This window comes from Odocoileus virginianus, chromosome 26, assembly GCF_023699985.2.
Source record: "Odocoileus virginianus isolate 20LAN1187 ecotype Illinois chromosome 26, Ovbor_1.2, whole genome shotgun sequence".
NCBI classification, from domain to species: Eukaryota; Metazoa; Chordata; class Mammalia; order Artiodactyla; family Cervidae; genus Odocoileus; species Odocoileus virginianus.
This window is the reverse complement of record NC_069699.1, coordinates 10034052-10061994: the sequence shown is the minus strand read 5'-3', so window position 1 is coordinate 10061994 and position 27943 is coordinate 10034052. Positions and strand designations below refer to the sequence as shown.

Genomic DNA, 27943 nt, shown 5'->3' with positions numbered 1-27943 from the left:
TTTAGTTTATTTTTGTGCATGGTGTTAGAGAATGTTCTAAATTTCATTCTTTGACATGTAGCTGTCTGGTTTTCCCAGCGTTACTTATGGAAGAGACTGGCCTTTCTCCATTGTATAGTATTGCCTCTTTTGTCATAGATTAATTGACCACAGGTGTGTGAGTTTATTTCTGGGCTATCTTGTTCTATTGATCTATATCCTTATTTTTGTGTTAGTACCATACTGTTTTGATTACTGTAGCTTTGCAATATAGCCTGAAGTCAGGGAGCTTGATTGCACCAGCTGTTTTTCTTTCTTAAGATTGCTTTGGCTATCTGTTTCACACATGGTAGTGTATATATGTCAACGCTATATATGTATATATGTCTCCAATTCATTCCACCCTTCCCTTATCCCCACCACCTCCTGTCCACATGTCCATTCTCTACATCTGCATCTCTGTTACTGCCCTGAAAATAGTACTGCCCTGCACCATCTTTCTACATTCCATACATAATGTATCATTAATATATGACATTTGTTTTTCTGATTTACTTCATTCTGTGTGACAGACTCAGGGTCCATCCACATCTCTACAGGTGACCCAGTTTCATTCCTTTTTCTGAGTACTATCCCACTGTAAACATGCATCTTCTTTATCTGCTCCTCTGTTGGACATTTAGGTTGTTTCTGTGTCTGGGCTGTTGTACACAGTACTGCTATACACATAGAGGGTCATTTATCTTTTTGAATTAGAGTTTTGTCTGGCTATTTGCCCAGGAGTGGCATTGCTGGATCCTATGACAGATCTATTTTTAGTTTTCTGAGGAACCTCTGCATTGCTGTCTGCAGTGGCTGCACCAACTTACGGTCCCACCAAGGGTGTAGGAGGGTTTCCTTTTCTCCATACTCCCTCCAGCATTTGTTATTGGTACACTTTTTAATGATGGCCATTCTGATTGGTGTGAGGTGGTACCTCATTGTAGTTTTAATTTGCATTCTAACCAGTCCATCCTAAAGGAGATCAGTCCTGGTTTTTTGTTGGAAGGACTGGTGCTGAAGCTGAAACTCCAATACTTTGGCCACCTCTTGCAAAGAGTTGACTCATTGGAAAAGACCCTGATGCTGGGAGGGATTGGGGGCAGGAGGAGAAGGGGACGACAGAGGATGAGATGGCTGGATGGCATCACTGACTTCATGGACATGAGTTTGAGTAGACTCCGGGAGTTGGTGATGGACAGGGAGGCCTGGCGTGCTGCGATCCATGGGGTCGCAGAGAGTCGGACACGACTGAGCGACTGAACTGAACTGAACTGAATACTGAGTGATGTTGAGCATCTTTTCATGTATTTGTTAGCCAGCAATATGTCTTCTTTGGAGAAATGTCTATTTATGTCTTCTGCCCATTTTTCAATTGGGTTGTTTGGGGGGTGGGGGGTTGTTATTGTTGTTTATTCTCTTTTTTTATAATTTCTGTATTATTTCATTTTTTTACAAAAGACATATATTTTTATAATCAGAAAAAAAAAAGCCTACTTTTTATCTTGAAGAAACCCCAAACTCCATCTGGGGACCTGATCCCAACCTTTTGTCCCATCTGCACAGACCAGGTTAACTGCGTGTTCCCTGGGCAGGGCGTCCTCGGGTGCTGCTGACAGCACTGGGTCCCTGGACCGCTGTAGCTCTCAGAGGCCCTGCAGTGACAAGGAGAGGCCCAGAGCGAAAGGTGGAGGCACTCCCCAGGGCCCGCAGTGACGCGGTCAGTTGCCTAGACTGGGAGCCCCAGAGCACGTCCTGGGGGAGGGGCAGATACATATTGGAAGGCTGGAGCTGGAAGAGGGCAGCAGAAGCCCTCGAGTCCCTCTCGGCCCAGGGATTTGGGTTGAGGCAGGAGTGAGGAGGTGGGGAAAGACCAACAGCTAGCTTGTTAGACATACTGACTCCCAGATTCTGAGGAGTGCAGAAGGTTTGACTTCGTCTAGTCCTGTGTTTCCTAATCTTCATATCTATAGACTGCCTTCACTATCACTTCTGTGAAATTTTGCATTAGATAAACACTCACTGGTTTGTTTATTTAAATAAATTTATTGTAAAGGGCAACTTCGAATGATTGTTGTCATTGGAAACCAATATTGTTTCCTATGAAAAGTAGGTAAGCGCCAAAAGTAAAGAGAGTAAAAAACACAGTGGAGGGGGGTAGCGGGGAGATAGATGTATGCAGTTTCCAACAACAGGCTGTGAGCTGTTTTAGAGAGATCTTAACGATGGATGCACTAGCTCTGAACTGAGACTTGCTCTTCAAAGTGAAGGTGGAAGCATTCTCACTACACATCCTTCCTTGTCCACACACCATGTAACATCATTTCCTGACCCAGCAGTGGTGCACACGGGGCTCAAAGAGCATGCTGAGGAAGCCCCTCCACTATGCAGCCTCTTCTGCACTGCCCTCCTGGCAGAGGGATGCTGTCAGGGATGAAGGCTCGTGCGGGCTGGGACCAGCTGGGTCAGGACACCACGTCTGCCTTGTCCACCCTGGTCTGCAGGCCTTTGAGGATATCTACCTGGAGGAGCGGAAGACCATCAAGGTCTTGCTGGAGTACGCCGACAAGATGTTCACCTACGTCTTCGTGCTGGAGATGCTGCTCAAGTGGGTGGCCTACGGCTTCAAGAAGTACTTCACGAACGCCTGGTGCTGGCTTGATTTCCTCATCGTGGACGTAAGTGTGACCCCTGAAGGGAAGAGAGGAGAGGGGGCGCCCTTAGCCAGTGCGAGAAGGAGCTGAGGCTGAGGGATGGAAGGACAGAAGGACAGGGTGGTGGGAGTTCGGCAGGCTGAAGTGGAGGCTCTTGGCTGTGCTGCAAGGCAGGCGGAGGGGCAGGAGATCCGAGTCTGCGGTCACGGAGGGGAGGCAATCAGAACCACCGGCTGGGGACACAGGGAAATCTAGGCCCTGCTCCTGGGAGAAACTGGACTCACAATGGGGGTCAGTGCATACAGTCCTGGCAGGGCTGTGAGCCAGGGCAGGAGTGAGTTCTCACCCACTCAGGACAGCCAGGAGCAAGGCACTGACGAGCCTGTATTACAGCCCTCACCACAGCACCTTGTGAAGTGTCCGTCAGGACCACTACACACATGGCCAGTTAAGAGCCTACGTGTCTACACACGAGACGGGGCCATCTGTATAGGAGATGGAGTGAACCAAAGGCCAGAGGGCATGGGGTTGGCGAAGGGGTGCTGGGCAGGTGGGAGATCGTCCTGGCTCAGGTAGAAGGTACCACAATGGGGAGGATGAGTCGGGTGGAGTCACCTGTGAAAAGGAGGAAAGCCGTGAACATGGGCTGGGTAGGGGGTTCTGGCCAGCTGCCCTGGGTCATCTGGTAGCTGGCAGGCCATGCCAGTCTCTGATGTGTCCAGAAGGGCCTGGGGTAGGAGGTCGGCATGTCCTCTGGGCACCCGGTGGGCAGATGGAATGCAGCCCCTCCCCACAGCTCCCCAGGCCCCAGAACCTTGTTGGGTGCATGCAAGTTGAGTTCAGGGTCTTGCAGGGCTCCTGAGTACAGTCAAGTGGAGAGTAACCAGAGGGTGACAGGGGGAGAATTGAGGTTCGGGGTGTGGGGCAGCCTTGGATCTGTGCTCCCTGAGGGCAGCGGGAACACGGCGAAGGGCCCAAGTGAGGGCTCACCATCTGGCAGTGGTGCTTCTCCCACACTAGAACGTGGGTCAGGATGTGCAAGCTGGGTAGAGTTTTGCAGAAGACGCCCATGGCTTCTGGGCTTGGCATCAGGCTCTGCCCACCTGCAGAGGCTGTCCTTCCTAGAGTTCTAGCTTAGGCCTGTCCTCAGTCCCTGCAGCAGCCCCAGAGGCCCAAGGGAGGGACTCGATGGCCAGTGGACCTGGCCAGGGTCAGGCCTCGGTGGCAGGTTAAGCTTGAGTGGCCCCCTGAGCTAGAGCATGCGTGCAGACACAGCCTCACGGCTGGGCCTCCTCACAGGTGACTCCAAGCCACCACAAGTGGCTGAAAAGATGCTCATGCTGGATAAGGGGTGCCGGGGTGGCAGACAGGCAGGGGCTCTGGGTGCACTTATGGCCTGGGGCCCTCAGAGCCTCCTTGAGATGACGGAAAGGACTCTGAGGCCTCCCTGCCAAGGGGATGTGGGAAGCCCTGGGAGCCTGGCCTCTCTGCCCTGGGCCCCCTCACCCACCTGTTCCTGCAGCTTTGTGGGACTGACTCCCCCAGGGCAGGCCAGACAGAGTCTGCAAAGATGTCTGGGGAAGCCCACCCCCTCCCACCCCCTGCCACTTTGGAGAACTTAGCTGAGCGTCCTGAAATTCCCAAGATTGGAGAATTAGCCTGTGGAGAGGAAAACTGAGGGTCACAGCAGAGGAGGGCCTGGCCCAAGGAAAAGGAGAAGGAAGTGGTGCTGGAATCCAGCTTTCCTGACTCTGGCCGTGCCCCCCACCCCCATCCCTACACCCCATGGAAATGGTGGACTTCAGGCCTCAAGATCTGGAGAAGGGTGTTTCCATGTTCAATTCATGCAGTTTTTAAAAACTGTCAAGCATCTACTATATGCAGGTGCTCTAGCAGATGCTGGGGATCTCAGGGAACGAAACAGACAGAGTCGCTGCCTGCGTGGAGGAAGGTGACTGGGAACCAGAAACAATACATGAGCTGGCTTTATATAATGTTACACTGGTGATTTACACATGGAGAAAAAGAAGTGGAAAAGGAAGGGGATTAGGACTCAGGGAGAAGGGAAGACACAGATTACAACTTGCACAGATTACAAGCTGGCTAAAAATGGGCCAACTGTGGCGATGTTTGAAGGAAGTTGGGGCTAGCCAGGCAGATGTCCACAGAACATTCCAAGCAGAGGTTGGAGTGGCAGTGCAAAGGTCCTGCGGTGGGAGAGTGCCTGGGACACTTGAGGAACCACAAGGAGGGCAGAGTGGCTGGGGCAGAGGAGAGGGGACGGGAAGTGCAGGAGTTGAGGCCAGACTGCATGGAGTAGAATGCGTGCAGCCTTTGAAAAACCATGGGCCTCCATTTAGAATGCAATGGGAGGCATTGGAGGGCTTTGGACAGACGAGTGACATCATCTGACTTGTTATGAAAGGATCACCCTGTCCAGGGGAGGGGAAGTGGAAGCAGGGGAAGGTTGGGAGGCTGTGGCCGTAATCCAGGGGAGAGGAGACGGTGGCCTGGCCAGGATGGCGGCAGTGGAAGCACTGAGAAGTATTTGGACTTCTGACGTATTTTGAAGGCAGAGCCAACAGGAAATCCTAATGGGTTAGATGTCGGGTGTGTGAGACAGAGAGAAGGCAGGGATGATGCCAAGGCTTGTGGCCTGGGCAGCTGGAAGGGTGGAGCTGCCATCCGCTGAGATGGGGTAGAAAGGCGGGGCGAGCTTGGGAAGGAACAGACAAGGGCGGCCTGCTGGGGACTCGCTGGGGGGCCTGGCCAGACCTGGTCCCTGAGAGATGACCCTCATCCTCTCCAGAGTGGGGACCAGCATCCTCGAGGGGTGAGTCAGCGCAGCACAGAAGTCCATCCTGGGAGTCCTTGGAGGAGGCAACTCCTCCAAGCTCTTCTGCCCAGCCTTCTCCCAACCTGCCCTTCCAAGCCTGAGAGCAGGCTATGGGGGTCACACCTACCCCCCACTCCCCACTCCCCATGGCCCCTCACCACCCCCAGGCTGCCCTCAGAGCCTGGGTGGCAGTAATGGTGATAGCCGGCGTGGTCAGGCAGGAGGCCACATCCAACCTGTGATCACTGGCCAGCAGTGACATAAGACGGGATTGGATGCCCGTGGAGCTTTAGAAGGATAAAGTCCGAGGGGTAGAAATGTCCCGGTGGGGACAGGGCAGAGGAAGCAGAGAGCAGTCTGCAGGGGCTCCATCTGAGAAGATGACAGAATGTTGCAAGGTTCAGCCTTGAGGAAATGCCCCGGGGTGGTTGCCTGCTCATATTCAACTCAGAATGGTCCTTCTTCCCCCAAAGAGTCTACTCTGGGGGATGGGAGGGGCCAGCCCAATAATCTGATTTGAAAGAAAGCGCACAGGGACCTAAAGCCACCCAGGCTTTGTGGCCCTGCTCTTCCACGCTAGCAGGTGGCTTTGGAACTCCGTTTTCTCATCTGTAGAATGGGGAGATGCATTCCAAGGCCGGGGTGAGTGGAGCTGTCACAGACATGTCTGTGAAGTGCACACAGCAGGCCCTTGGTGAGGGTCTGAAAGCTGGGACACACCTGGCCTTGGCCCCAGCCTCTTGGGCCCGGGGAAGGCTGGCCCAGCACAGGACAGCCTGTGAAGACGATCCCGCCGGAAATCATAAAGCCTGGACACGGGCAGGTGTGCTGGCCCTCTCACCGAACCCAGCCTGTGTTCGGTGGGCCAAGAGCCCCACCACTGGTCTCGAGCTGGCCTCGTGGCCCCATCCACCCGCCTCCACAGGTCTCGCTGATCAGCCTGGTGGCCAACGCCCTGGGCTTTGCTGAGATGGGCCCCATCAAGTCACTGCGGACCTTGCGTGCGCTCCGACCACTGCGAGCCCTGTCACGATTTGAGGGCATGAGGGTAAGAGGGGTGGCTCTCCTCATGGGAGCAGTGGGCGGTGGCTCTGTAAAGGGGACCCCCAGACTCACTTGCTGTTTAGGCAGCCCTGACCTGCTGCAAACATGTGTGAGATCTCCAGGAGGCGCGGCTGGGCTTAGAGGTGCCTGGAGGTGGAGAGCTGTTAGAACCTCCCCCCAGGCCTGATGCCGCAGTCCGGTGGGCTCCAAGGGGGCCAGAGAGCACTTGACGAAGGAAAGGAAGCAAGGGCTGGACCACGGTGTCTCAGCTGCAGCCCAGCCTCACCAGCCCTTCGGTTCCTGCTCTCCCGTGGGGCCTCGTGTCTGTGTGTGCCCCGCCTCCTGACAGACACAGCCTGCCGCCCCTCTGTCTAGGACGGGCAGTAGGGCAGGGCTACTGAGGATAATGCAAGCGAGGGAGGCGCCTGTTGTGGTCCTACCATCAGAGAGCAGTTTGGTTTGCTTACTAAACTCTTTGGCACTGTTTTCTAAGTGCAGAGAGCTCTGCCTTTTTCCTAGTCACTAGATTTTACCGAAGAACATGCACATTTAAGGCAAATTTAAAAGCCCACCAAGAAAAAACATTCCCTGTGATATATAGCAAGAAAACAAGCCTATATGTTTGTGTGGGAATGTTCTTTGTTTTTTATTGTTTTTACGGAACGTGCACGGTTGTCGTGACTTCAGCAGACACCTCCGTGTGTCTCTCACTGACCCGGAAGACACCACTATGCAGCCCCATTCGGTTGATGGTTGTGAACTTGGCCCACATCCCCAATCCATGGAGAAACAAACCGCTTATTTCTGGGGGGAAGACATTCACAAGTGAATAACCTAAGTTAAATGCTCCCATATGTCCAATGAGAGAAAAAAACCCTTGGTTCATGGGGCATGGGGACACGGGGGAGACACTAGTTACCAGGAATGCCTCTGCTGTGGCTTTTGGCCACAGAGCCAGCCAAAGGCAAATGCGAAAGTTGGTTTCCCACCCTGTTCCCATGTTCATCGCATGCTGGGCCAGGGACACCCCCTCCCACTTCTTTGCACGTGTCAGCATTACCCGTCCTGGCACCATACCCACCACACAGCCCCACGCCAGCTCTGCTTCCAGTCTGTGTGGCAAACATGTCCCTGGCTCACAGACAGCTGGGGACTAGGTCTCTCCCTGGAGTGAAGTCCCCAGTTCTTTTTGCCAAGGATGCCTCTCCTGGGTGCTATGAGTTTAAATGAAGAGAGCATGGGGCCGTGGCTCCACGGGGTCAGAGGGCCGCTCCCTGGAGAGGGCAGAGGCAGAAAGTGTGCACAGACTGCCTTGCCAGCCCCGATCCCATCACAGCACCCTCCACATGTACCAGCCGGAGATCCCCCGGGCACATTTTACGGGAGAATACCCATCCATCTCGGGAGCAGCAGCCCCAAAATAAACCAGAAACTCAGAGAATGTGTCTCCAGAGACCCTTTCTTCCCCATCAGATTTCTGGCGTACTATCTAGCAGAGACCGTGCTGAAAGTTAAGTTTGAAGGTCATGGATTCCAGGCAGGGCTATGAAGGATAAGACCAGAGGCTCTGAGCTGTGTCAGACTATGGGGTGCAGAGCAGAATGCGTGTGTGTTCTCTCTCACACACAGCTTCCAGCCATGGGCTGTCCTTCCTTGGTGACAGGAAATGTTCCCCACCCCTACCCCCACAGGGACCTATACCCAGGGGGTTCAGTAGGTTTGGGGGGGGGCATCTTACGAAGGGTGTGCATTCTGAGCACCCCCAGAAACTGAGCCTGTTCTCTGCCCACTTGAGGTTGTGGTCAACGCCCTGGTGGGCGCCATCCCATCCATCATGAACGTCCTTCTCGTCTGCCTCATCTTCTGGCTCATCTTCAGCATCATGGGCGTGAACCTCTTCGCGGGGAAGTTTGGGAGGTGCATCAACCAGACCGAGGGAGACATGCCCTTGAACTATACCATCGTGAACAACAAGAGCGACTGTGAGTCTTTCAACGTGACTGGCGAATTGTACTGGACCAAGGTGAAAGTCAACTTTGACAACGTGGGGGCCGGGTACCTGGCCCTTCTGCAGGTGGTGAGTCCCGTGGTGGGCGGGTGGGGGGACTGCCTTCCTCTCACTGGTTGTCCAGCAACAGGCACCTTCCCCTATGCTGTGGGCAGGAGGGGGCCAGCGGGGCCACTCTGGATCCTCACAGTAGGGTTGTGTTGCCCCAAGGAGGGTCAGGATTCTTCAGAGACTTCTTGTCTGTTTGGGAAGGCGCCAGATGTTGCTTTCTAAGGAAGATGCTCCACTTTGCAAACATGGCGTGGGACTCCAGGGCTGCGGCATTTTCCCCAGCCATCCAGCCAGCAGTCAGGTTGGCTCCTCTGCTGTCCGTTCGGCAGCGCGGTAGCACAGGTTGCAAGTGAGTGACCAGAGACACCCAGGGGCTGAGCCGCTAGCAAAACTGTGCCTCTGGCCACCCCTCTGTTATACAAGGTAGTGATTCCTCCTGCATTGTTTAAAAGAATATATTTACTTTCATCTCTAATGTGCAAGATGTTCAAACACTCACGGCCCTACCGAAGTTTCTATTGATTTGTGAGGACGATGGCTTCAGTGACTATAATGCACAGCATGCAAATAGCCTTGACAGCAGAAACGCAAGCAGAACTGTAACACATAAAAGCTGCAGCTTTTTCTTCTTGCTGTCCCAATGCGAAGCCCAGACACCTGTCTCTTGTGCTGAGCAGAAGGAAACTCAGCACATCCCCTCACACCTCCATTGTTGTTTTTGTTATTTAGTTGCTCAGTTGTGTCCAGCTCTTTGTGACCCCATGGACTGTAGCCCACCAGGCCCCTCTGTCCATGGGATTTCCTAGGTGAGATTACTGGAGTGGGTTGCCATTTCCTTCATCAGGGGATCTTCCTGACCCAGGGATCAAATCGTAGCCTCCTGCACATTTTCTGCATCGACAGGTGGGTTCTCTACTGCTGAGCCACCAGGGAAGCACCCCCACCCACCTCTTAAATCCCAGAAGTAGCTCTCTCCAGAGTCCCTGAAATACTTCATGGGGAACAGGACTAGAGCCCAACCCAGAGAGCCTTCCATTCTGAATGTCAGCACTTGGAAGGAAAGCCCCCTGTTGTAGTCTGAGAGCTGCCTGCCGTTGCAGACACAACCACACAGTGGCTAGAAGGAATTTGGTCGTGGGCACCTCGTAACCTTGGCTGGTCCCCAGCAGGTCCCACCGCATCTCCAGGCCTCTGTGTGTGGGTGAGGCCCCATGGCACAGGAAGCTGAAGCAGCTGCCTTCTCTGTGGATGCCTTCGTTTCCCCATCCACCCTCCCTGACTCATAAAAACTCTCAGATGGGGGAAATCTGTGTAGACCAGCTTACACCTGAAAAGAGGCTCAGGACATGATAGAATTATGCTGAGGACACAAATGAGATCCGCTAGGTAGTCAGTCTCACCACCAAGCATGTCCCTCAGCTCTGAAACATCCTAGCAGCCCAGCCTGGGGCCGTCCATGCAACCGGCACCAGGACCCTGTCCTGTTCGGCCTGCTCTTTCCTGCCATGCCAGAACCAGCGAGTGTGGACTCGCAAGAGCCGGTTGTTATATTTTCCGATATTTTTGTGAGCCATTATTAAAAATTAGATTTATAAACTTGTAATTAACTCAACGATATTGAAACAAAATAAAAACTTACCATTACCGCTTATTATCATCTATGCTCTTGAGGTTACTCACGCCTATTATAGTCATACCATGGAAACACTACAACGCTGTGGTCCTGTGCATCTCTTTCCAGAACTGAGTTCAGTAACGACACTTTGGCAACTCGAGGTTGGCCATGATGGGAATGTTTACACAGAGAAGTTGGCAAACACAACAGTCAGGACTTTCTTTATGTATAACCTTATGTTATTTATTTTTGGCTGTGCTGGGTCTTCACTGCTGCACGGGTTTTTCTCTAGTTGCAGCGAGCAGGAGCTGCTCTCTAGTTACCGTGTGCGGGCTTCTCATTGGCTTCTCTTGTTGCAGAGCACAGCCTCTGGGGTTCAAGGGCTTCCGCAGTTGTGGCTCCTGGGCTCCAGAGCGCAGGTTCAATAGCTGTGGCAAACGGGCTTAGCTGCTTCTCAGTATATGGGATCTTCCTGGGTCAGGGATCGGACCCATGTCTCCTGCATCGGCAGGCGAATTCTTCACCACTGAGCCACCAAGAAGCCCCGTCAGGGCTTTGACTTTTCCTTCTGGAAAGCCACTTGTTGTTAGTCATTTGCCAACACACCACTAGCAAAAGGACCCCCTTACGTATGAGGGAACGTTAGGATGCTTGAGGGACGTCCTTGGAAAGCTGTGGAGCAGAAGCCCCAAGGCTTATGACAGAGAGGGCCAGGTCAGCACTGGGGTCCACCTTACCAGAACAGAGAACCCTAGTGCCCCCTCTCTGTTCCTGACACCCCCTGTAGGCCTCTGTGTCATTTTAGAATCTGGAATGAATGCAGATCTGAAGGGTAGTCTCTTGGCCAACATCAAAATGCTTATTCCCCCACTAAATGACCTTCCTGGATTATCTGCTTGGCTGGCTTCCCCTCCCCCTCAGCCCTGAACAAGAAGGCCTTTCCCCAACTGCCCAGCCATTTGGATACCACTGAAAGGGTGGAGCAGGCTGCCTGCTTCTGGTGGGAGGTTACTTCCTGGTCCCGTCTGTCCAGATAGGAGCCCGAAGTAGCTCCATAGATGCAGAATTAAATTATTTCCTTACTCTTGTCTCTTCCTTCCAGGCAACATTTAAAGGCTGGATGGACATCATGTATGCAGCTGTAGACTCCAGGGGGGTAGGTTGTCACGCTGGTCTCTCTCCCTGAGTCAGTCAAGGTTCCAAGCACCCAAGGTTCCCAGCTGCTTAGCCACCACGGAAACAGGGTCTGCAGCCCGTAAGGGCCAGGTCTCTTGTGTCAGCCCAGAGTCAAGCCTCTCTGGAATGCCCTTGGCTGTCCCTGGGACATGGTTGTACGGTCTCCCAGGGACGCCCCAGATTCTCAGATATCTTGTGAATTGCATTCACTGTAATTTAGCTGAACCAAAATCCTACCCTTAGAGGATGGGGAGGGAGCAGCAGAGACACAAATCAAGTTTCTCTGTGGTCCTGTCCCTGCCCCACATACATACACCAGCCACCATATCACACTGACAGCTGAAGGCTGAGAGATGCCCCCATATACTCACACCTGCCAGTGGCCCAGGGGCAGGGCCAGCGCCGAGCCCAGCATGCCTGCCCTCCTCACCTGCCACCACCCACCCTCCTCAACTCCATCCCCACCCCCCCACACACACACGCAGACCCACAGCCCGTGTGGTGACGCTCCTCTGACACCCAGCCAGCCCACCCCGCGTTCCTGCCTGCCTGACCTCCTGTTCGCTTTCTCCCTTCTAGTACGAGGAGCAGCCCCAGTGGGAATACAACCTCTATATGTATATCTATTTTGTCATCTTCATCATCTTTGGGTCTTTCTTCACCCTGAACCTGTTCATCGGTGTCATCATCGACAACTTCAACCAACAGAAGAAAAAGATACGTCGAGCACGGGCTCCGTGGGCTGCAGGGCAGGGCTGGGTGCCAGGCACCTGGCGGCCCCTCTGGCTCCTGGCCCCATTCTTCCTTCCTGTTGGGGACTAAGCTCCCACTGGGATGGGGTGCGAGAGGGGTGTAACCATGATGTGACCCGCTTAGGCCTGTAAGTGTGTGACAAGGGGCCCCACGCCTGCCCTAGTCTGAGAGATGAGGCTCCTGAGAGAAGCTGGGGTGAGAGTTGGGACTCTTCACCTGGCCCATGATCAGGGATCATGGGGGTGGGGGTGGGGAGCCACTGCACAGAGGCCTGGGTCTTCCCGGGGTTCCATCCTAGAAGGTACGGTTGGGTGCCAAGTGGGCGGAGGGAACTTCCAGGATGGCTGAGCTGGGCAGGGGAGAGGATGGAGGTCGGGGCTGCATTTGCAAGTCCCAAAGTCAGAGAGAGCTCAAGGTGAATGGGGAAAGGGACCCTGGAGAAGCAGGTCTGGGGTGGTGGTTGAGGGGGAATCTCTGATGTAGGATAAGGCATGCCTTTCTCCCCCAGGAGAGGAAATGAGGAGGAGGGCCACCCTGGCACCCTCACCAAGGAGGCTAGATCCCTGAGAACCCCCAAATGAGGCTGGTGCCTGTCTCTCTGCACTTAGGGGGCCAGGACATCTTCATGACAGAGGAGCAGAAGAAGTACTACAATGCCATGAAGAAGTTGGGCTCCAAGAAGCCCCAGAAGCCCATCCCACGGCCCCTGGTGAGTCAGGCTTTTAATTCGGTGGGAGTGGGGAAGATCTGCCCAAAGTGGGTGCTGGGAAGCCCCCACACCACAAGACCAACTATCGGGGCCTCTTCACAGTCTTTTGGTGCAACCTGGGGCCCTTGGCCTGTCCAGGGAAGGAGGGACCTCCAGTCATGCACAGGGGCCTCAGTCTCAGGGAGATAGAGGGGAAGGCATGAGACAGCTGTGGGAGCGCAGGAACTTCTGAGTGAGGCCCCTCCTCCCCCACAGCGCTGCAGGCTTTCCCCGGGGAGGGCTGGGCAGCCCCTGGTAACCTCATCCTTGGAACTCCCTGAGGTGTAGAGTCCCCAGGCGGCCGGGGCCTGGGGGTGGGTGGTGCTGGGTTCTCTGCTAGGCTGACTCCCTTGGCCAGATCAGGCCAACACACACCCATGTGTGTGTATGTGTGTGTGTGTGCTGGAGCAGGATGAGGGCAATACTTAGGTAACTCAGGTGAAAGTGTTAGTCACTCAGTCATGTCCAACTCTTTGTGACCCCACAGACTATAGCCCACCAGGCTCCTCTGTCCATGGGATTCTCCAGGCAAGAATACTGGAGTGGGTTGCCATTTCCTCCTCCAGGGGATCTTCCTGACCCAGGGATCTGACCCAGGTCTCCTGCATTGCAGGCAGATTCTTTACCAGCTGAGCCACCAGGGAAGCCTAGGTTACGCAGGTGATGGTACCTAAATCATTAGCTTGTAAGTGGCAACCTGTTTTTGCATCCAGTTCATCCATGTCATCTGACTCTCCTGTTCTCCATGCTCTGGTCTAGGTTAGAAGTGTGTGTGTGTTTTCAATTATTTATAATCATCTCTCTTCCCCAAAATGGGTAAAGAATCTGCCATCCCCAGATGGTAAAGAATTTGCCTGCAATGTGGGAGACCGAGGTTCAACCCCTAGGTTGGGAATATCCCCTGGAGAAGAGCATGGCAACCCACTCCAGTAGTCTTGCCCGGAGAATCCAATGGACAGAGGAACCTGGCGGGCTACAGTTCATGAGGTTGCAAAGAGTCAGACATGATTGAGTGACTAACAGTTTCCCCAAAATAATGTTACAATTCAAGACACACATATATATAGTCAATGGAATAAATAAAACAAATTCCATAGAAAGAATGGAGAAATTTTGTTAGCCTGAGGGCTGAGACAGTTTCTAGAGCTGAACTTTAGATCTGACCTTGAGCCTTCAGACAGTGGGAACAAAAAGAGAAGCTTGATGAACAATGGACTGAGGAAACTTGGGGTAAGAGAAGTCCTTTCCTGAAGCGCCATGACAGATGGTGTCTGGGACAAGGAGCCTGGGGCTGGGCCTGGAAGCCCAGGGAGCTTTCAGCAGGGAGCCAGTCTGGCCAGCCTCCTGCCTTTTTCCTCTCCCCGTGACAGTCTGCGGGCATTGGACGCCCCTGCCCCAGAGGGTGGAGTAGGAGGGTGGGTGGTCTGGGCTGAGAGGCAGCGAAGGAGGCCTGCTAGCCTGTCTGAGGCCCCTGCTGAGCGTGTCCTTTGGCCTTCCTTTCAGAACAAGTACCAGGGCTTCATATTCGACATTGTGACCAAGCAGGCCTTCGACGTCACCATCATGTTTCTCATCTGCTTAAACATGGTGACCATGATGGTGGAGACAGACGACCAGAGCCCTGAGAAGGTCAACATCTTGGCCAAGATCAACCTGCTGTTCGTAGGCATCTTCACAGCTGAGTGTATCTTCAAGATGGTTGCCCTGCGCCACTATTATTTCACCAACAGCTGGAACATCTTTGACTTCGTGGTCGTCATCCTCTCCATCGTGGGTGGGTATGCACGTCAGCTGGGCAGAAAAGGCCTCCCCAGGCCAGGCGTTTCGCTCCCTCCAGCCCCTGATCTGTACTCGGTGCCAAGTACACCAGCTTTCTGCATTCTTTGCTCCCTACAGTCCTTCCTACCCCACCCCCACGATCACACACACACACACACACATCTGGGAAGGCCACTCAGGCCAAGGGGCCAGCTTGGCAGAGGAGCCAACAGTCCCTCCTGGTCCCACCCTCACTGAGGCCCTAGAACACAGCTCTCTGTTTGGAGAGCTTCGAGGGTGAGTCTAGGAAAGGGAATGGGGCCTTCAGGGGTTCCCTGCCTTCCCAAGGGAAAACCTTCAAGCCCAAGGAAGAGTCTCCAGAGTTGGGAGGCCGGTGGCCCTCTAAAGTAGAAGTTAACCCTGGAGATGGACATTCTGGAGTTGAGAATTGCCACCTGGCCACCCTGGTGTGTGCCAGGCTTCTTCAGACATCACTTGCCTCATGCATTTCACCATATAAAGTCAGCACCAAGGCAGGGAAATCATTCAACTAGGGAGAAGCAGAGATAGGAATCCCACATAGTCTACTCAGGCTGATACAACAAAAATAGCAGACTGGGAAACTCACAAACAACCGAAATCTACTTCTCACAGATTTGGATGCTGGAAGTCCACGAGGAAAGCACCAGCATGATCAGGTTTTCTGCTGAGGGTCCTTTTCCTGGCTCACAACCCACACCTTCTTGCTGTGTCCTCACAAACTGGAAGGGGCCAGAGAGCTCCCTGAGCCGCTTCTCTAAGGGCACTAAGCCCATTCATTCGGGCTCCACCCTCATGAAATTAAGCCCCTCCCACGGTTCCACCTCCCAATACCATCATCTTTGAGGGGGGGAATTTCAACAGATGAACTCAGGGGGAGGCAGAAACATTGAGAACAGAGCACACGCCGGTATCTGTTTGACCTCAGAGCCTTCCTTCTTTAAAGAACAGTGTTATTAAGATATACTTTACATAACACAACACCCACCCTTTCAAGTGTACAGTTCAGTGCTTTTAAGTATAGTCACATGCCTGTGCAACCATCATTATGCTCTAATTTTAGAATATTTCCCTTACCCCCAAAAGAGACTCTGTACCCACTGAGCTCACCATTTTCCCTCTCCTTACCTGCTGGCGGCTCAGTTGGTAAAGAATCCGCCTGCAGTGTAGGAGACCCTGGTTCAATTCCAGGGCCAAGTAGATCCACTGGAGAAGGGATAGGCTACCAGCTCCAGTATTCTTGGACTTCCCTTGTCGCTCAGCTGGTAAAGAATCCGCCCACAATGCAGGAGACCTGGGTTCGATCCCTGGGTTGTGAAGCCCCTGGAGAAGGGAAAGGCTACCCACTCCAGTATTCTGGCCTGGAGAATTCCATGGACTATACAGTCCATGGAGTCAGAAAGAGCTGACATGACTGAGCAACTTTCAGAGTCACAGCCAGGCACCCCCTGGCAGCGACTAATCTAAAATTTTGAGGGACTGCCAAACTATTTTCCAAAATGACTGCACCACGTTACAATCCCAGATTCAATGTAGGAGGGTTCCAGTTACTCTGTATCCTCACCAACACTTGTTCCTGTCTGTATTTTTTTAATTACAGCCTTGCTAATTGGTATGGAGTGACATCTCATTGAGGTTTTGGTTTGCATTTCCCTGATGACTAATGATGATGAACATCTCTTCACATGTTTATTGGCCATTTTCCTTGGTATATAACAGGAGAAGTATCTTGGAGGAATGTCTGTTCCAATCCTTTGCTCGATTTTTTAATTGACTTAGTTGTGTTTTTATTGAGTTGTAAGAATTCTTTATATATTCTGGAGGCCAGTCCCTTATCAGATACACAATTTGCAGATATTTTCTCCCGTTCTGTAGGTTGTCTTTTCACTTTCATGGTTGTCACCTCTTGAAGCACAGAGGTTTTAAGTCCAATGTATCAATACTCTCTTTTGTCACTTGTGTTCAGAGCCCAATCTGGACCCTGCCCCCACAGACCTCTGCCGTGGGATAACCGGCTTTCATCTTGCTGCCATGTATAGCCTCTTCAGTGACTCAGAGGGAAAGGCAGGGGCCAAGAGAGGGGCTGCTGTGGCTAGAGTGATGCACAGATGTTTAGGAGCTAGGAGTGGGGTCAGGAAGTGCTCCAGGAGGTCTCAGGCGGGGATGAGGGTGAGACCATGCCTGGTGGGACTAGAGAGGAGCTTTTCTCTAAAGCAGGTGTCAGGAGCTGGAACGGAGCCCTGAGGGACAGCCTCAAAGTTTCCAGGAAGTGTAGACTATATTCAGGAACTACTGGTCCCAGAGCTTGTGCACCAGAGAGGCATGGCTAACAGCTCAACTTGGAGCCAGAGTGTCTGAGTCAAATCCCCGCTTCTCACCGACTAGGTGGCAACTTGGCTAAGTTGCCTCACCTCTCAGTTTCCGCTTCTGGAAAGTGAGGATGATAGTATCAGCTTGCCTCCTAGGGTAACTGGAAGGGGTAAACGGATGTGTGAATTGCTCAGCCCAGTGCTTTACGGACAGTGAACACTTGACACATGTTAGTGAGTGACATTATGATTAGGCTGGTACAAAAGTAATTGCGCTTTTGGACTGTGAATTCTAAACCATTATAACGAGGCTCGAACACATCCTTATTCATCAAAATAGGAGCCATTACAATCAACACATTTTTGCCAATGAGAAATGAGTGTTTATTCCTGTTGCACAAAAATCCATGCCTTGGGATTCGACGAACTCTTGGAAAGCATTTTCTGCCTCCTGCTGGTTGTGGAAGCGTTTTCCCTGCAAAAAGTTGTCGAGATGCTTGAAGAAGTGATAGTGGGTTGGTGAGAGGTCAGGTGAATATGGCGGATGAGGCAAAACTTCGTAACCCAAATCCTTCAACTTTTGAAGTGTTGGTTGTTCAGTGTATGGTTGAGCATTGTCATGGAGAAGAACTGGGCCCTTTCTGTTGACCAATGCTGGCTGTAGGTGTTGCATTTTTCAGTGCATCTCGTCAATTTGCTGAGCATACTTCTCACATGTAATGGTTTCGCAGAGATTCCAAAAGCTGTAGTAGATCAGATGGGCAGCAGACCTCCAAACAGTGACCATGACCTTTTTTGGTATAAATTTGGCTTTGAGGAGTGCTTTGGAGTTTCTTCTTCGTCCAGCCACTGAGCTGGTCATCACTGGTTGTGATATATAATCCAGTTTTCATCACACATCACAATCCGATTAAGAAATGGTTCGTTGTTGTTGCATAGAATAAGAGAAAAATGACATTTCAAAAGGATGATTTTTTTTTATTTGAGGTCAACTTAAGAGGCACCCACTTACTGAGCTGTTTCACCTTTCCAATTTGCTTCAATGTTGAAAGACTGTAGACTGGTCAGCATTGAGTTTTGGCAACTTCTCATGGAAGAGGATCAGCTTCAATGATCCTCTCAATTGGTCGCTGTCAACTTCCAATAGCCAGCCACTGTGCTGCTCATCTTCAAGGCTATCGTGTCCTTTGCAAAACTTCTTGAACCATCACTGCACTGTACATTTGTTAGCAGCTCCTGAGCCAAATGTATTGTTGATGTTGCAAGTTATCTGTGCTGTTTTACAACCCATTTTGAACTCAAAAAAGAAAATCACTCAAACATGTTTTTTGTCTAACATCATCTCCATAGTCTAAAATAAATATAAAATAAACAGCAGGTAATAAGTCATTAGCAAAAAAAAAAAAAAAACATAAAGCAAGAAATGCACATTAAAATGATGTAGAACCTAGCCACATCTATTTAAAATGTATTCCAATATCAAATGGCAAATTTCAACAGTACAAAAACCACAATTTCTTTTGCACCAACCTAATATATGAGAAGTCTGGAAAGTTCACTTGGGCCAATACAAGGCAAGTATATTCCATTCTTTCTTCTATAACTTACATCCATGCTCCTTGAAACTCCAAACCCAGAGTAGTCAGCAGAATCGGGGTAGGCAGGCCTAGCAGCTAGCAGGGGTGGGAAGGTCACAGGAAGCACCTCAGAGAGGCTGAGTTGTGACAGGTGAGGTGTGAGGAGTGCGCCAACTGCCTGGCCAGTGCCTCTTGTGTTTCAGTGCGCACACAAACCACTTGGACTTGTTAAAACACAGGGGGTCTGGGGCGGAGCTGAGATTCTGCATTTCTGATGAGGGCCCAGGAAATCCCAAGGCTGCTGGTCCTCAGACCATACTCTGAGCAGCAAGGAGCTAAAAGTTCTAGAGTTCTGGTCCAAGCTAGGCCATCAGGGATGCTGAGCAAGTCCGCTGAGGCCCCCAAACCACAATCTGGATAATGGGCCTAGCATGGCTCTGCTGTGCAGGTAGGCTCAGGAGACTAAGGAGCTGAGGGCTGAGAAGACACTTTGCAAAGGATGCAGGAACTGTGGGTCCTTTTCTGGACCATAAATGCAGAAACGGAGACTCAGGTGGGTGAAGGCAGGGTCCTTCCAGGCCCCAGGTGACCCAGGCCTCCGCTCCCAGGCTCCTTGCTGTGCAGAGACCCCTCCCAGAGAAGCTGGGCTGGAGGGAGGACAGTGATGCCACCGGTAGCCACAGTCTCCGCTGTTTCCCACAGGCACTGTGCTCTCAGACATCATCCAGAAGTACTTCTTCTCCCCGACGCTTTTCCGCGTCATCCGCCTGGCCCGCATCGGCCGCATCCTCAGGCTGATCCGTGGGGCCAAGGGCATCCGCACACTGCTCTTCGCCCTCATGATGTCCCTGCCCGCCCTCTTCAACATCGGGCTGCTGCTCTTCCTTGTCATGTTCATCTACTCCATCTTCGGCATGGCCAACTTCGCCTACGTCAAGTGGGAGGCCGGCATCGACGACATGTTCAACTTCCAGACCTTCGCCAACAGCATGCTGTGCCTCTTCCAGATCACCACGTCGGCGGGCTGGGACGGGCTCCTCAGCCCCATCCTCAACACGGGGCCCCCCTACTGCGACCCCAACCTGCCCAACAGCAACGGCTCCCGGGGCAACTGCGGGAGCCCCGCAGTGGGCATCCTCTTCTTCACCACCTACATCATCATCTCCTTCCTCATCGTGGTCAACATGTACATCGCCATCATCCTGGAGAACTTCAGTGTGGCCACGGAGGAGAGCACGGAGCCCTTGAGTGAGGACGACTTTGACATGTTCTACGAGATCTGGGAGAAGTTCGACCCGGAGGCCACCCAGTTCATCGAGTATTCGGCCCTGTCCGACTTCGCCGACGCCCTGTCGGAGCCGCTCCGGATCCCCAAGCCCAACCAGATAAGCCTCATCAATATGGACCTGCCCATGGTGAGCGGGGACCGCATCCACTGCATGGACATCCTCTTTGCCTTCACCAAGAGGGTCCTGGGCGAATCTGGGGAGATGGACGCCCTGAAGATCCAGATGGAGGAGAAGTTCATGGCGGCCAACCCGTCCAAGATCTCCTACGAGCCCATCACCACCACGCTGCGGCGGAAGCACGAGGAGGTGTCGGCAACGATCATCCAGCGGGCCTTCCGCCGGCACCTGCTGCAGCGCTCGGTCAAGCACGCCTCCTTCCTCTACCGCCGGCAGGCGGGCAGCAGCGGCCTCTCGGACGAGGACGCCCCGGAGCAGGAGGGCCTCATCGCCTACATGATGAACGAGAACTTCTCCCGCCGCCTCGGCCCGCCCTGCAGCTCCTCCGTCTCCTCCACGTCCTTCCCGCCCTCCTACGACAGCGTCACCAGGGCCACCAGCGACAACCCCCAGGTGCGGGCGTCTGACTACAGCCCAAGCGAGGATCTCGCAGACTTCCCCCCAACCCCCGACAGGGACCGCGAGTCAGTCGTGTGAGCGCAGCCCAGGGAGGGGGGCGCCAGCGCAGAGCATCGTGGCAAACCCAAGGGCAGCCGCTGGGCCGTCCGACCTTTGCTTTGGGCTTCGGGAGTGAGAGAGGAGCCTCGCCCTGTGGACCGACCAGGCAGTCCTGTGCACCGCGCCGATGGCTGGAAGCACTTGGCCGAGCTGTCCGTCTGGGGTTACCAGTCCTGGGGGGCCGGGTCTGGTCGGGCAGCGCCCTGGGGCTCTGACCACCACCTCCGTCCCAGCTGCTGAGACAAAACGCGAAACCAAGACTATGTTGTGAATGGGCTTTCATACATTTATTATATTTGATATTTTTTTACTTGAGCAAAGAACTTTTTTTTTTTCATGGATGGATCAGCAGCGATTCACACTGCCTCTTCCTAACTCTGAACAAGAGTGTGGAGTTGCTGGGGTCCTGCTGTCAATGCAAAAGTGAGATCCGGTGTGGGTCCCACGGGCCTTCACTGCCTAGGGGCGGGCAGAAAGGGGGTCCCCCGCCGCTTGGGCTGAGGTGCCAGGCGGGCTGAACCCTTTCCCATACAGACGTGCGCGCACTTTCACACTCACAGAGTGTGAGACTCCTGGACTCCCCGAGGTGAGCGGCCCCCCACAGGTGGGATTCTTGTCAGCCAGGGCTCACTCACTGCCCCATTTCCCCCTGTATGTTTATGCAGGCCACCCTGGAGTCAGGCCTATAAATACAACAAGCTTCCAGAAGAGAGTGGCCGGCTCCCAGGGCTTGTCCTCGGCACTGACGCTGCCTTTCTTCCCTGTAGAGCTCGGCCTCTGTTAGAGTATCAACATCAAGGGAAGGGCCTGAGGGAGGCCATACGTCCTGCCACCCGGCTTGTCCGTGCTGCCCAGTCTGGCTGGCCCTGCCCCAGCAAGAGGAGGCTGAGCCCGTGGGGTTGGGGTGAAGGACCCGCTCCACAGCCCCCAGCACGGTGCCCGCCAGCCCGCGTGGAGAATGGAATCTGCTGTCATCACCCAGGCTCGCTCTCCAGACCTTTCTGCCTCTGCCCAGGGCTGAGGGGGTGCCCGTGTGGACCCCAGCTTCGGCAGCACAGGAGTGGGGAGGGCTACCCAGGCCGCGTGCACAGGAAGGGGCTGCAGGACGCTCAGGAGGGGAATGGACCCCAGGTCTCCTGGGAAAGGGAGTCGAGTGACCCTGGACCAGCGCCCCCTCCCCCCCGCCCCGTTCAGCCCGGGGTCCCGGTGGCACCGCACTCGGGACCTCCTGGGGCAGGGTCCAGGCTGCCCACGGGTCTTGTGAGCAGGCCTTTTCAGGGAAAAATACTTTTTCTAGTCCAATTACCACCACCCTCCCCACCCCTCCCCCCCTCCCCCCTCGGCCCACGCCCCCTCCCCGCCACAGGGCCTCTTCAGCTGCTGACAATCCTACTGAGCATATGCAAATCTTTCCATGTAGAGAACTGTCACCCTGAGAGTGATAGTGGTGGCTGGTGGAGGCTGTGCAGGCAGGGGCTCGGCTGCCCAAGTCCACTCTCCAGCAAAGCCGCCCTCCACCCGGCGGCCACCTCACAGGCCGCCTCTCGGGGCAGCCCCGGAAGCCAGAAGCTGGCTGTCCTAACCTACCTCGCCGAGCCGTCGGGGGGCCGGCTGTGGGGAGCTGAGGGGGAGCCGCTAGCGGCGAGTCAAGTATTACCGTTTCTTCCTGTCACTCGGGTTCCCTTGGTGGCAGCCCCAGCCGCCCCCCCGCCCCACCCCCAGTGATTTCTCTCATGTTCCCTTGAAGTCTGGCGTGGGACGTGGTTTTAACTGTCCCAGCACCACTTCTCTGAGTGGAAATCTTATTTTTGTAGCTCTCTGTGCTGTGCTCTCAAGGCTGGGAGAGGTGTGTGCCCTCCGCGACGCCTGGCACCCTGCATGGGCAGGGAGGCCGGCCGGGCTGCAGGCCCAGCTGACCGGAAGGAGGCCGGGGCTGTGTGTGTGGGGACAGCCCGGGAGCCTGAGGCGGGTGCCGGGCCGGCCACTGACTGCAGCCCGTGTGGCCAAGGGCGGGGCCGAGCTAGACCGACTCCTGAGCTTGTACGTGTCTCTCACTGCTTTTTTCCAGAACTGCACAGTGACCAGCAGGTGGGAGCAGGAGGGGAGGACACAGGAGGGAGGGAGAAGCACCAAGTGCCAGCCGTTGTCTGAACCACCCAAGCACTTCTCACCAAACTTCGTGCATAAATAAGATGCATATTTTTAAAACAAACCAATAAATGGCTTACAGGACCTGGTCTGGACTCTGTCCATTTTTTTAAGTATAGTTGATTTACAAATTGATAATATTGTGTTAGTTTCTGGTGTACAGAAAAGTGATTCAGTTGCACATACACACATATATTTGAGGGGGGGGACAGATATCTGTAAAGTTGGTGTGTGAAGAGACATGACCCCCAGTGTCATCAAATCCAGCCTTTGTTTTTGCCTCTCCCTGTCCCCTTCAACTTTATTCAGTGGAGATAAACTTCCTTGGTCCCAGATGAAAACCAGGCCAGCCCTGGGGCTTTTCCACTCAATTCCTGGTGAAACAGCAGCCTTCAGCCACCCTGCGTTGTAAATACCACCTTAGCTTCCTTCTAAGCACGTCCAGTCCCATGACAGTCAGAGGTGGGGTGGCTGGACAGGCACCATGCGGGCATCTTCAGGCTTGCGGGGCCTTCCTTGCCGGTGGTCTCCCAGCCCTGGGGATGCACTCTTCTGGGTGCCCCATGACCCCTTCTTTGCCCGTGGGTACCCGTGGGTCCGTTCAGCCTCTTCCTGCCAAGCCCCTGGGCTCCTCCAGTAGCCCTGCGGTGGCGGCTCACACAGGCCCTCTCCGCCTGCTGCCTCTGCCCCACCCACACTGGCCTGCCGCCCGGCCCTGGCAGCCCCGCGCTCCACAGCCACCGCCAGAGCAGCTGGCCCACAACCCTGCACCCAGATCCCAGAGCTGGACTCAGATCCCTGTCACTGGTCCACCTGAGTTTTCTCAGCCCCAGGGGGGCCCAGTCCTCACTTGGAAAACAAACTTACGGTCACCAAAGGGGAAAGGTGGGGGTGGGGAAGGATAAGTTAAGAATTGAGGATTAACCTAGACACACTACTGGGCTTTCCTGGTTGCTCAGACGGTAAAGAATCCACCTGCAACGTGGGGAACCCGGGTTCGATCCTTGGGTTGGGAAGATTCCCCTGGAGGAGGGCATGGCAACCCACTCCAGTATTCTTGCCTGGAGAATCCCCATGGACAGAGGAGTCTGGTGGGCTACAGTCCATAGGGTCGCAAAGAGTCAGACACAACTGAGCGACTCAGCACAGCACACTACTGTATATAAAATAGATGATCCACAGGGACCTGCTATAGAGCACAGGGAACTCTACTCAGTACTCTGCATTAGCCGACACGAGCGAAGGATCTGAAAGAGAATGGATGTATGTACATGTATAACTCAATCACTTTGCTCTACACCTGCAACTAACAGTAACCTAACGCAACACGGTAAATCACCCAACCCTCCAACGGAAGACACTGGCCTGGGAGGTGGCAGGCTGATCCAGAGGGGGGCAAGAGGGGGCCTTGCGGTCACGCGCCGCCGCAGCTGTCACCCGGCCGCTCTGGGGCGGGGCTGGGCTCCAGGCTCCATGAGGGACGGACGCCGGCTCCTGTGTCAGAGGGAAGGCATGCGGCCCGGGATCTCAGCCCTTGGCAGGGACAGAGATGCTCCTGGACAGACGTCAGCTCTCAGCCTGGGGCCGCGGCCCTGGCGGCTCCCTGCCCCGTGCCGGCCGCTCTTCCGCCTCAGCCCTGACGGCCACGGGACTCGGTGCCCGGAGGCTGGGAGGGGCAGGGAGACAGCCTGGCACCCAGTCCTCCAGGTGGAGATGGAGCGGGCAGCGGCCGAGAGCCAGGAGACGCCAAAGGCCACCTCTCCTGGGCTGGGGGTGCCACGGGACTGGACACCCTCCAGCGCTCTGTCCGGTGTGGATGGGCTCCCTAAGGGCGGGGGAAGGCCAAGCCAGCGCTTCCTACCACCCTATCCAGCCTGGCCCGTGCCCGGCTCAGACAGGAGCCCAGGGACGTTAAAACAAGAGACACCCCACCAACCCAGCTCTTCAGTATCCACCAGGTTCGCCTGGACCCTCTCCTCCATTTGAACCCTTCCCGCCTTTCTGTCCTATGCACCCCTTGGCCCCACTTCTCAGCCACATTTCTACCTTCCATTCCTTATTCTTCTGGAAGGAGGTCACCTGCGTGGAGGGCATGGGCAGATTCACACACAGGGTAGCCTTAAGGCACAGTAGCCAGTGTCCGTGTTGAGGAGGGGGCAGGTGTGCCCACAGGGAGATGCCTGAAATCCTAAGACTGAACCTCAGGCTTCCTGTCCCAACCACCGTGGACCACGATCCTTGGGATGGGGGAGGCAGACAGAGCAGGGGTGGGGGGCAAGGGCCTTGGTTTAGAAACGACACTCAAAGGCTGGCAGCTGCCAACCTGTGTCTGGGGGGGACCCCAAGAGGCCCCCACCGGAGGCACCTGTCTCCTGGGGGTGTCCCAAGTCAGTGTAAACAGCAGGGGAGGGGGCTGGGCCAGCCCAAGCCCAGCACGTACAATCACCACTCTCACAAGCACTTCCTCCCATGCCAGCTCACGGGGCTGGCATCCACGGTCAGCTGCCAGGCACCTGCTGCCAGAGAGAAAAGGCCCATCACCCCAGCCTCCATGGCAGCATGAGCCGGCTCGGGTTCCAGAGAGGCGTGCAAGTCGCAGCAGAGCCCCCTTCCCCGGACGCGGGCCGAGCGGCGGCGGTCCATCCCGTCCTCCTGCCCCGCCATCCTCTGTGTCTGGCCGCCGTGGGCTGAGTCTGCCTCCAGGATTTGCTCTTGGAGCCGTGTCTCCTGGGGACCATCTGTCTGCCACTCACCCTCTCGGGCTGCACTTCCTGGACAGCCAGGGGCCAGGCTGCTTCTGTGTGTGGGGCCAAGGGAGGTTCTGCAAGGACAGAGGGCAGGGAGGGCTTGACCAAGAGGAGAGGCCGGCTCGATGGAGATAATTGGGCCTCCTGTATCCTGTATCAATCCATCACATTTATAGTCTTCCCTCCAGACAGGAGACAACGAGGAAATGACAAAAGCTAATAAGGCCAATAAATGAAGGGTAATGGAATAACCAGGATGTGCAGCCCTGAGCCCCAGAGCCTGGAGCAGGCTGGGCCCCGCCCCTCCCCTCCCCTCCCCACCCCCCAACCCGCCCACCGCCCGTCTCCGTCCTGACTCCAGCCACAGGCCCCAAGGGACAGGCGAAGCCAGTCAACAGCCTCCACGGGGGTGTCCGGCTGGAGATCCGCTACTCAGTTCCAGCTGGCGTCCTCCCCGCCTCCTCTCTCTGTCTCTCTCACACCCCACATCCAATCCCACAGGAAATCCTGTTGGCTCTGCCTTCAGAATACATCCCAAGCCTGACCACTTCTCAACACCTCCACGGCCGCCATTGCTGGTCTGAGCCACGCTGCCTCTCGCCTGGAATCTCCCAAAGGCCTCCTGCTTGGTCCTGGGCCCAGACCATTCTCAACACAGCAGCCAGTGGGGTCTACTAAAAGTCACGCTGTTGGCTCAGGCTGCTGCTTCACACAGAACCCCAGTGGCCCCCAGCTCACTCAGAGAGCAGACAATGTTTTCTAGCAACTAGTCAAGAATTTACATGACATATCCAGTTCCTCTCTTTTTTTTTTTAAGGCATCTTCGGAGAAGGCAATGGCACCCCACTCCAGTACTCTTGCCTAGAAAATCCCATGGATAGAGGAGCCTAGTAGGCTGCAGTCCATGGGGTCGCGAAGAGTCGGACATGACTGAACGACTTCCCTTTTACTTTTCCTTTCATGCATTGGAGAAGGAAATGGCAACCCACTCAGTGTTCTTGCCTGGAGAATCCCAGGGACGGAGGAGCCTGGTGGGCTACCATCTATGGGGTCGCACAGAGTCGGACACAACTGACGTGACTTAGCAGCAGCAGCATATCTGCTGCTTGAGAGGAATCTTCACTCTCTGCTTGAGTTGTTTACAAAACGAAATAGGGGCTGAGGTCTGACAGCGCTGCCATTTCACTGTTGAGGACACTTGGATACCTTGCAGGGTCCAGGCTCCCAAAAGGCAGTTGTTGTTTAGTCACTAAGTCATGTCCAAGTCTTTGCAACCCCACGGACTGTAGCCCACCAGTTCCTCTGTCCCTGGGATTCTCCAGGCAAGAATACTGGAGTGGGTTGCCATTTTCTTCTCCAATGCATGAAAGTGAAAAGTGAAAGTGAACTCGCTCAGTCGTGTCTGACTCTTAGCGACCCCATGGACTGCAGTCCACCAGGCTCCCCCATCCATGGGATTTTCCAGGCAAGAGTACTGGAGTGGGGTGCCATTGCCTTCTCTGCAGAAGGCAGTACCAGTCCTCAAAGACATGGGGAGCTGAATGGGTGAGCCCCACTTTTACTCTTCTCTAGGGGACAGTTCTGTGGGTAAATAATCATAGTCTCCAGTCAAGAGCACAAGCCCAGTTCAGCGCCTCCCCAAAGTGGCCTCACTCCACACTGAAGCCAGCCTTCCCCCCAAGAAACACGGGGGAGCCCTGCCACCACCACTGACTTCTGTTTCGCCAATCATCTCATTTCAGAAGCCCCTGGCCCAGGGCCTTTACTGTGGCCACTCCATTCCACTACAACTTCCTTCCCTCCCCATCTCAGGAAGCAGCAGGTGGATACTGGGTCCTTCTGTGAACTGATGCAGTTCCTCCAGAAGTCAGCTTTGCATACCTCGGATTTCAGAGAAAGGAAGCCTTGGATCTTGTCTCGAAACAGTTAACTAACTTCAAGTGGGGGACCGGGAATACCCACTCATCCAACGCTTGCATAACTAACAAAGCCAGCCAAGTGGCCTTCACTGGACTCCGGGTACTTTCTTTTGAGGCCTGTACCTGCTCCCTGTGGACATGGCGAGTGGGCTGTGCTAGGCGTGTAACCATTCCTGCTGGTCCCCCGAGCCTTGCGGAGGCTTATTTGGAGAGCAGGCCTCCAGCAGCACCCCAGCCCTAACCTCAGCACAGGCTGTGTGCTTTCCGTGCAGGAAAAAGGAACGTTTCCAGGTGGAAATCTTCCAAATGTGTCTTCCCCAATCACCCTGTCACCAGATTGTTCTAAGCAAAAACTTTCTCGTAAATTATCTTTGCCTTTGACTGTTCACACACAAAGGTCGCATAGTTGTCTGCCTCTGGTATCACACACGTAGCTGGGGAGATGGTTTCAGAGGTTCCCACAGCTGGAATCTCCAGAGGAATTCTGACCAAGAAAGGGGACATGAGGTCATGATGAAGAGGGAGAGAAGGTGGGGAGGACTCAGACGGCTAGAGAGGGGAGGGACTCTATCCAGCCCA

General features: G+C 54.4%; 1 protein-coding gene across 4 annotated transcripts in view; it reads left to right on the top strand.

Annotated features, from left to right (window-relative positions):
• The window catches only part of SCN5A (sodium voltage-gated channel alpha subunit 5), a 101206-nt gene extending 78420 nt beyond the window's left edge, over nucleotides 1–22786 (top strand). For all 4 annotated transcript variants that reach the window (XM_070455436.1, XM_070455433.1, XM_070455435.1 and 1 more), the window contains 8 exons: nucleotides 2523–2696; nucleotides 6434–6556; nucleotides 8348–8629; nucleotides 11329–11382; nucleotides 11982–12119; nucleotides 12760–12864; nucleotides 14407–14677; nucleotides 19289–22786. In XM_070455436.1, coding sequence (XP_070311537.1) covers nucleotides 2523–2696; nucleotides 6434–6556; nucleotides 8348–8629; nucleotides 11329–11382; nucleotides 11982–12119; nucleotides 12760–12864; nucleotides 14407–14677; nucleotides 19289–20529 — 2388 coding nt within the window. In that variant the 3' untranslated portion in view covers nucleotides 20530–22786. The remainder of the gene's footprint in view (nucleotides 1–2522; nucleotides 2697–6433; nucleotides 6557–8347; nucleotides 8630–11328; nucleotides 11383–11981; nucleotides 12120–12759; nucleotides 12865–14406; nucleotides 14678–19288) is intronic.
• Nucleotides 22787–27943: the final 5157 nt, after the last annotated feature.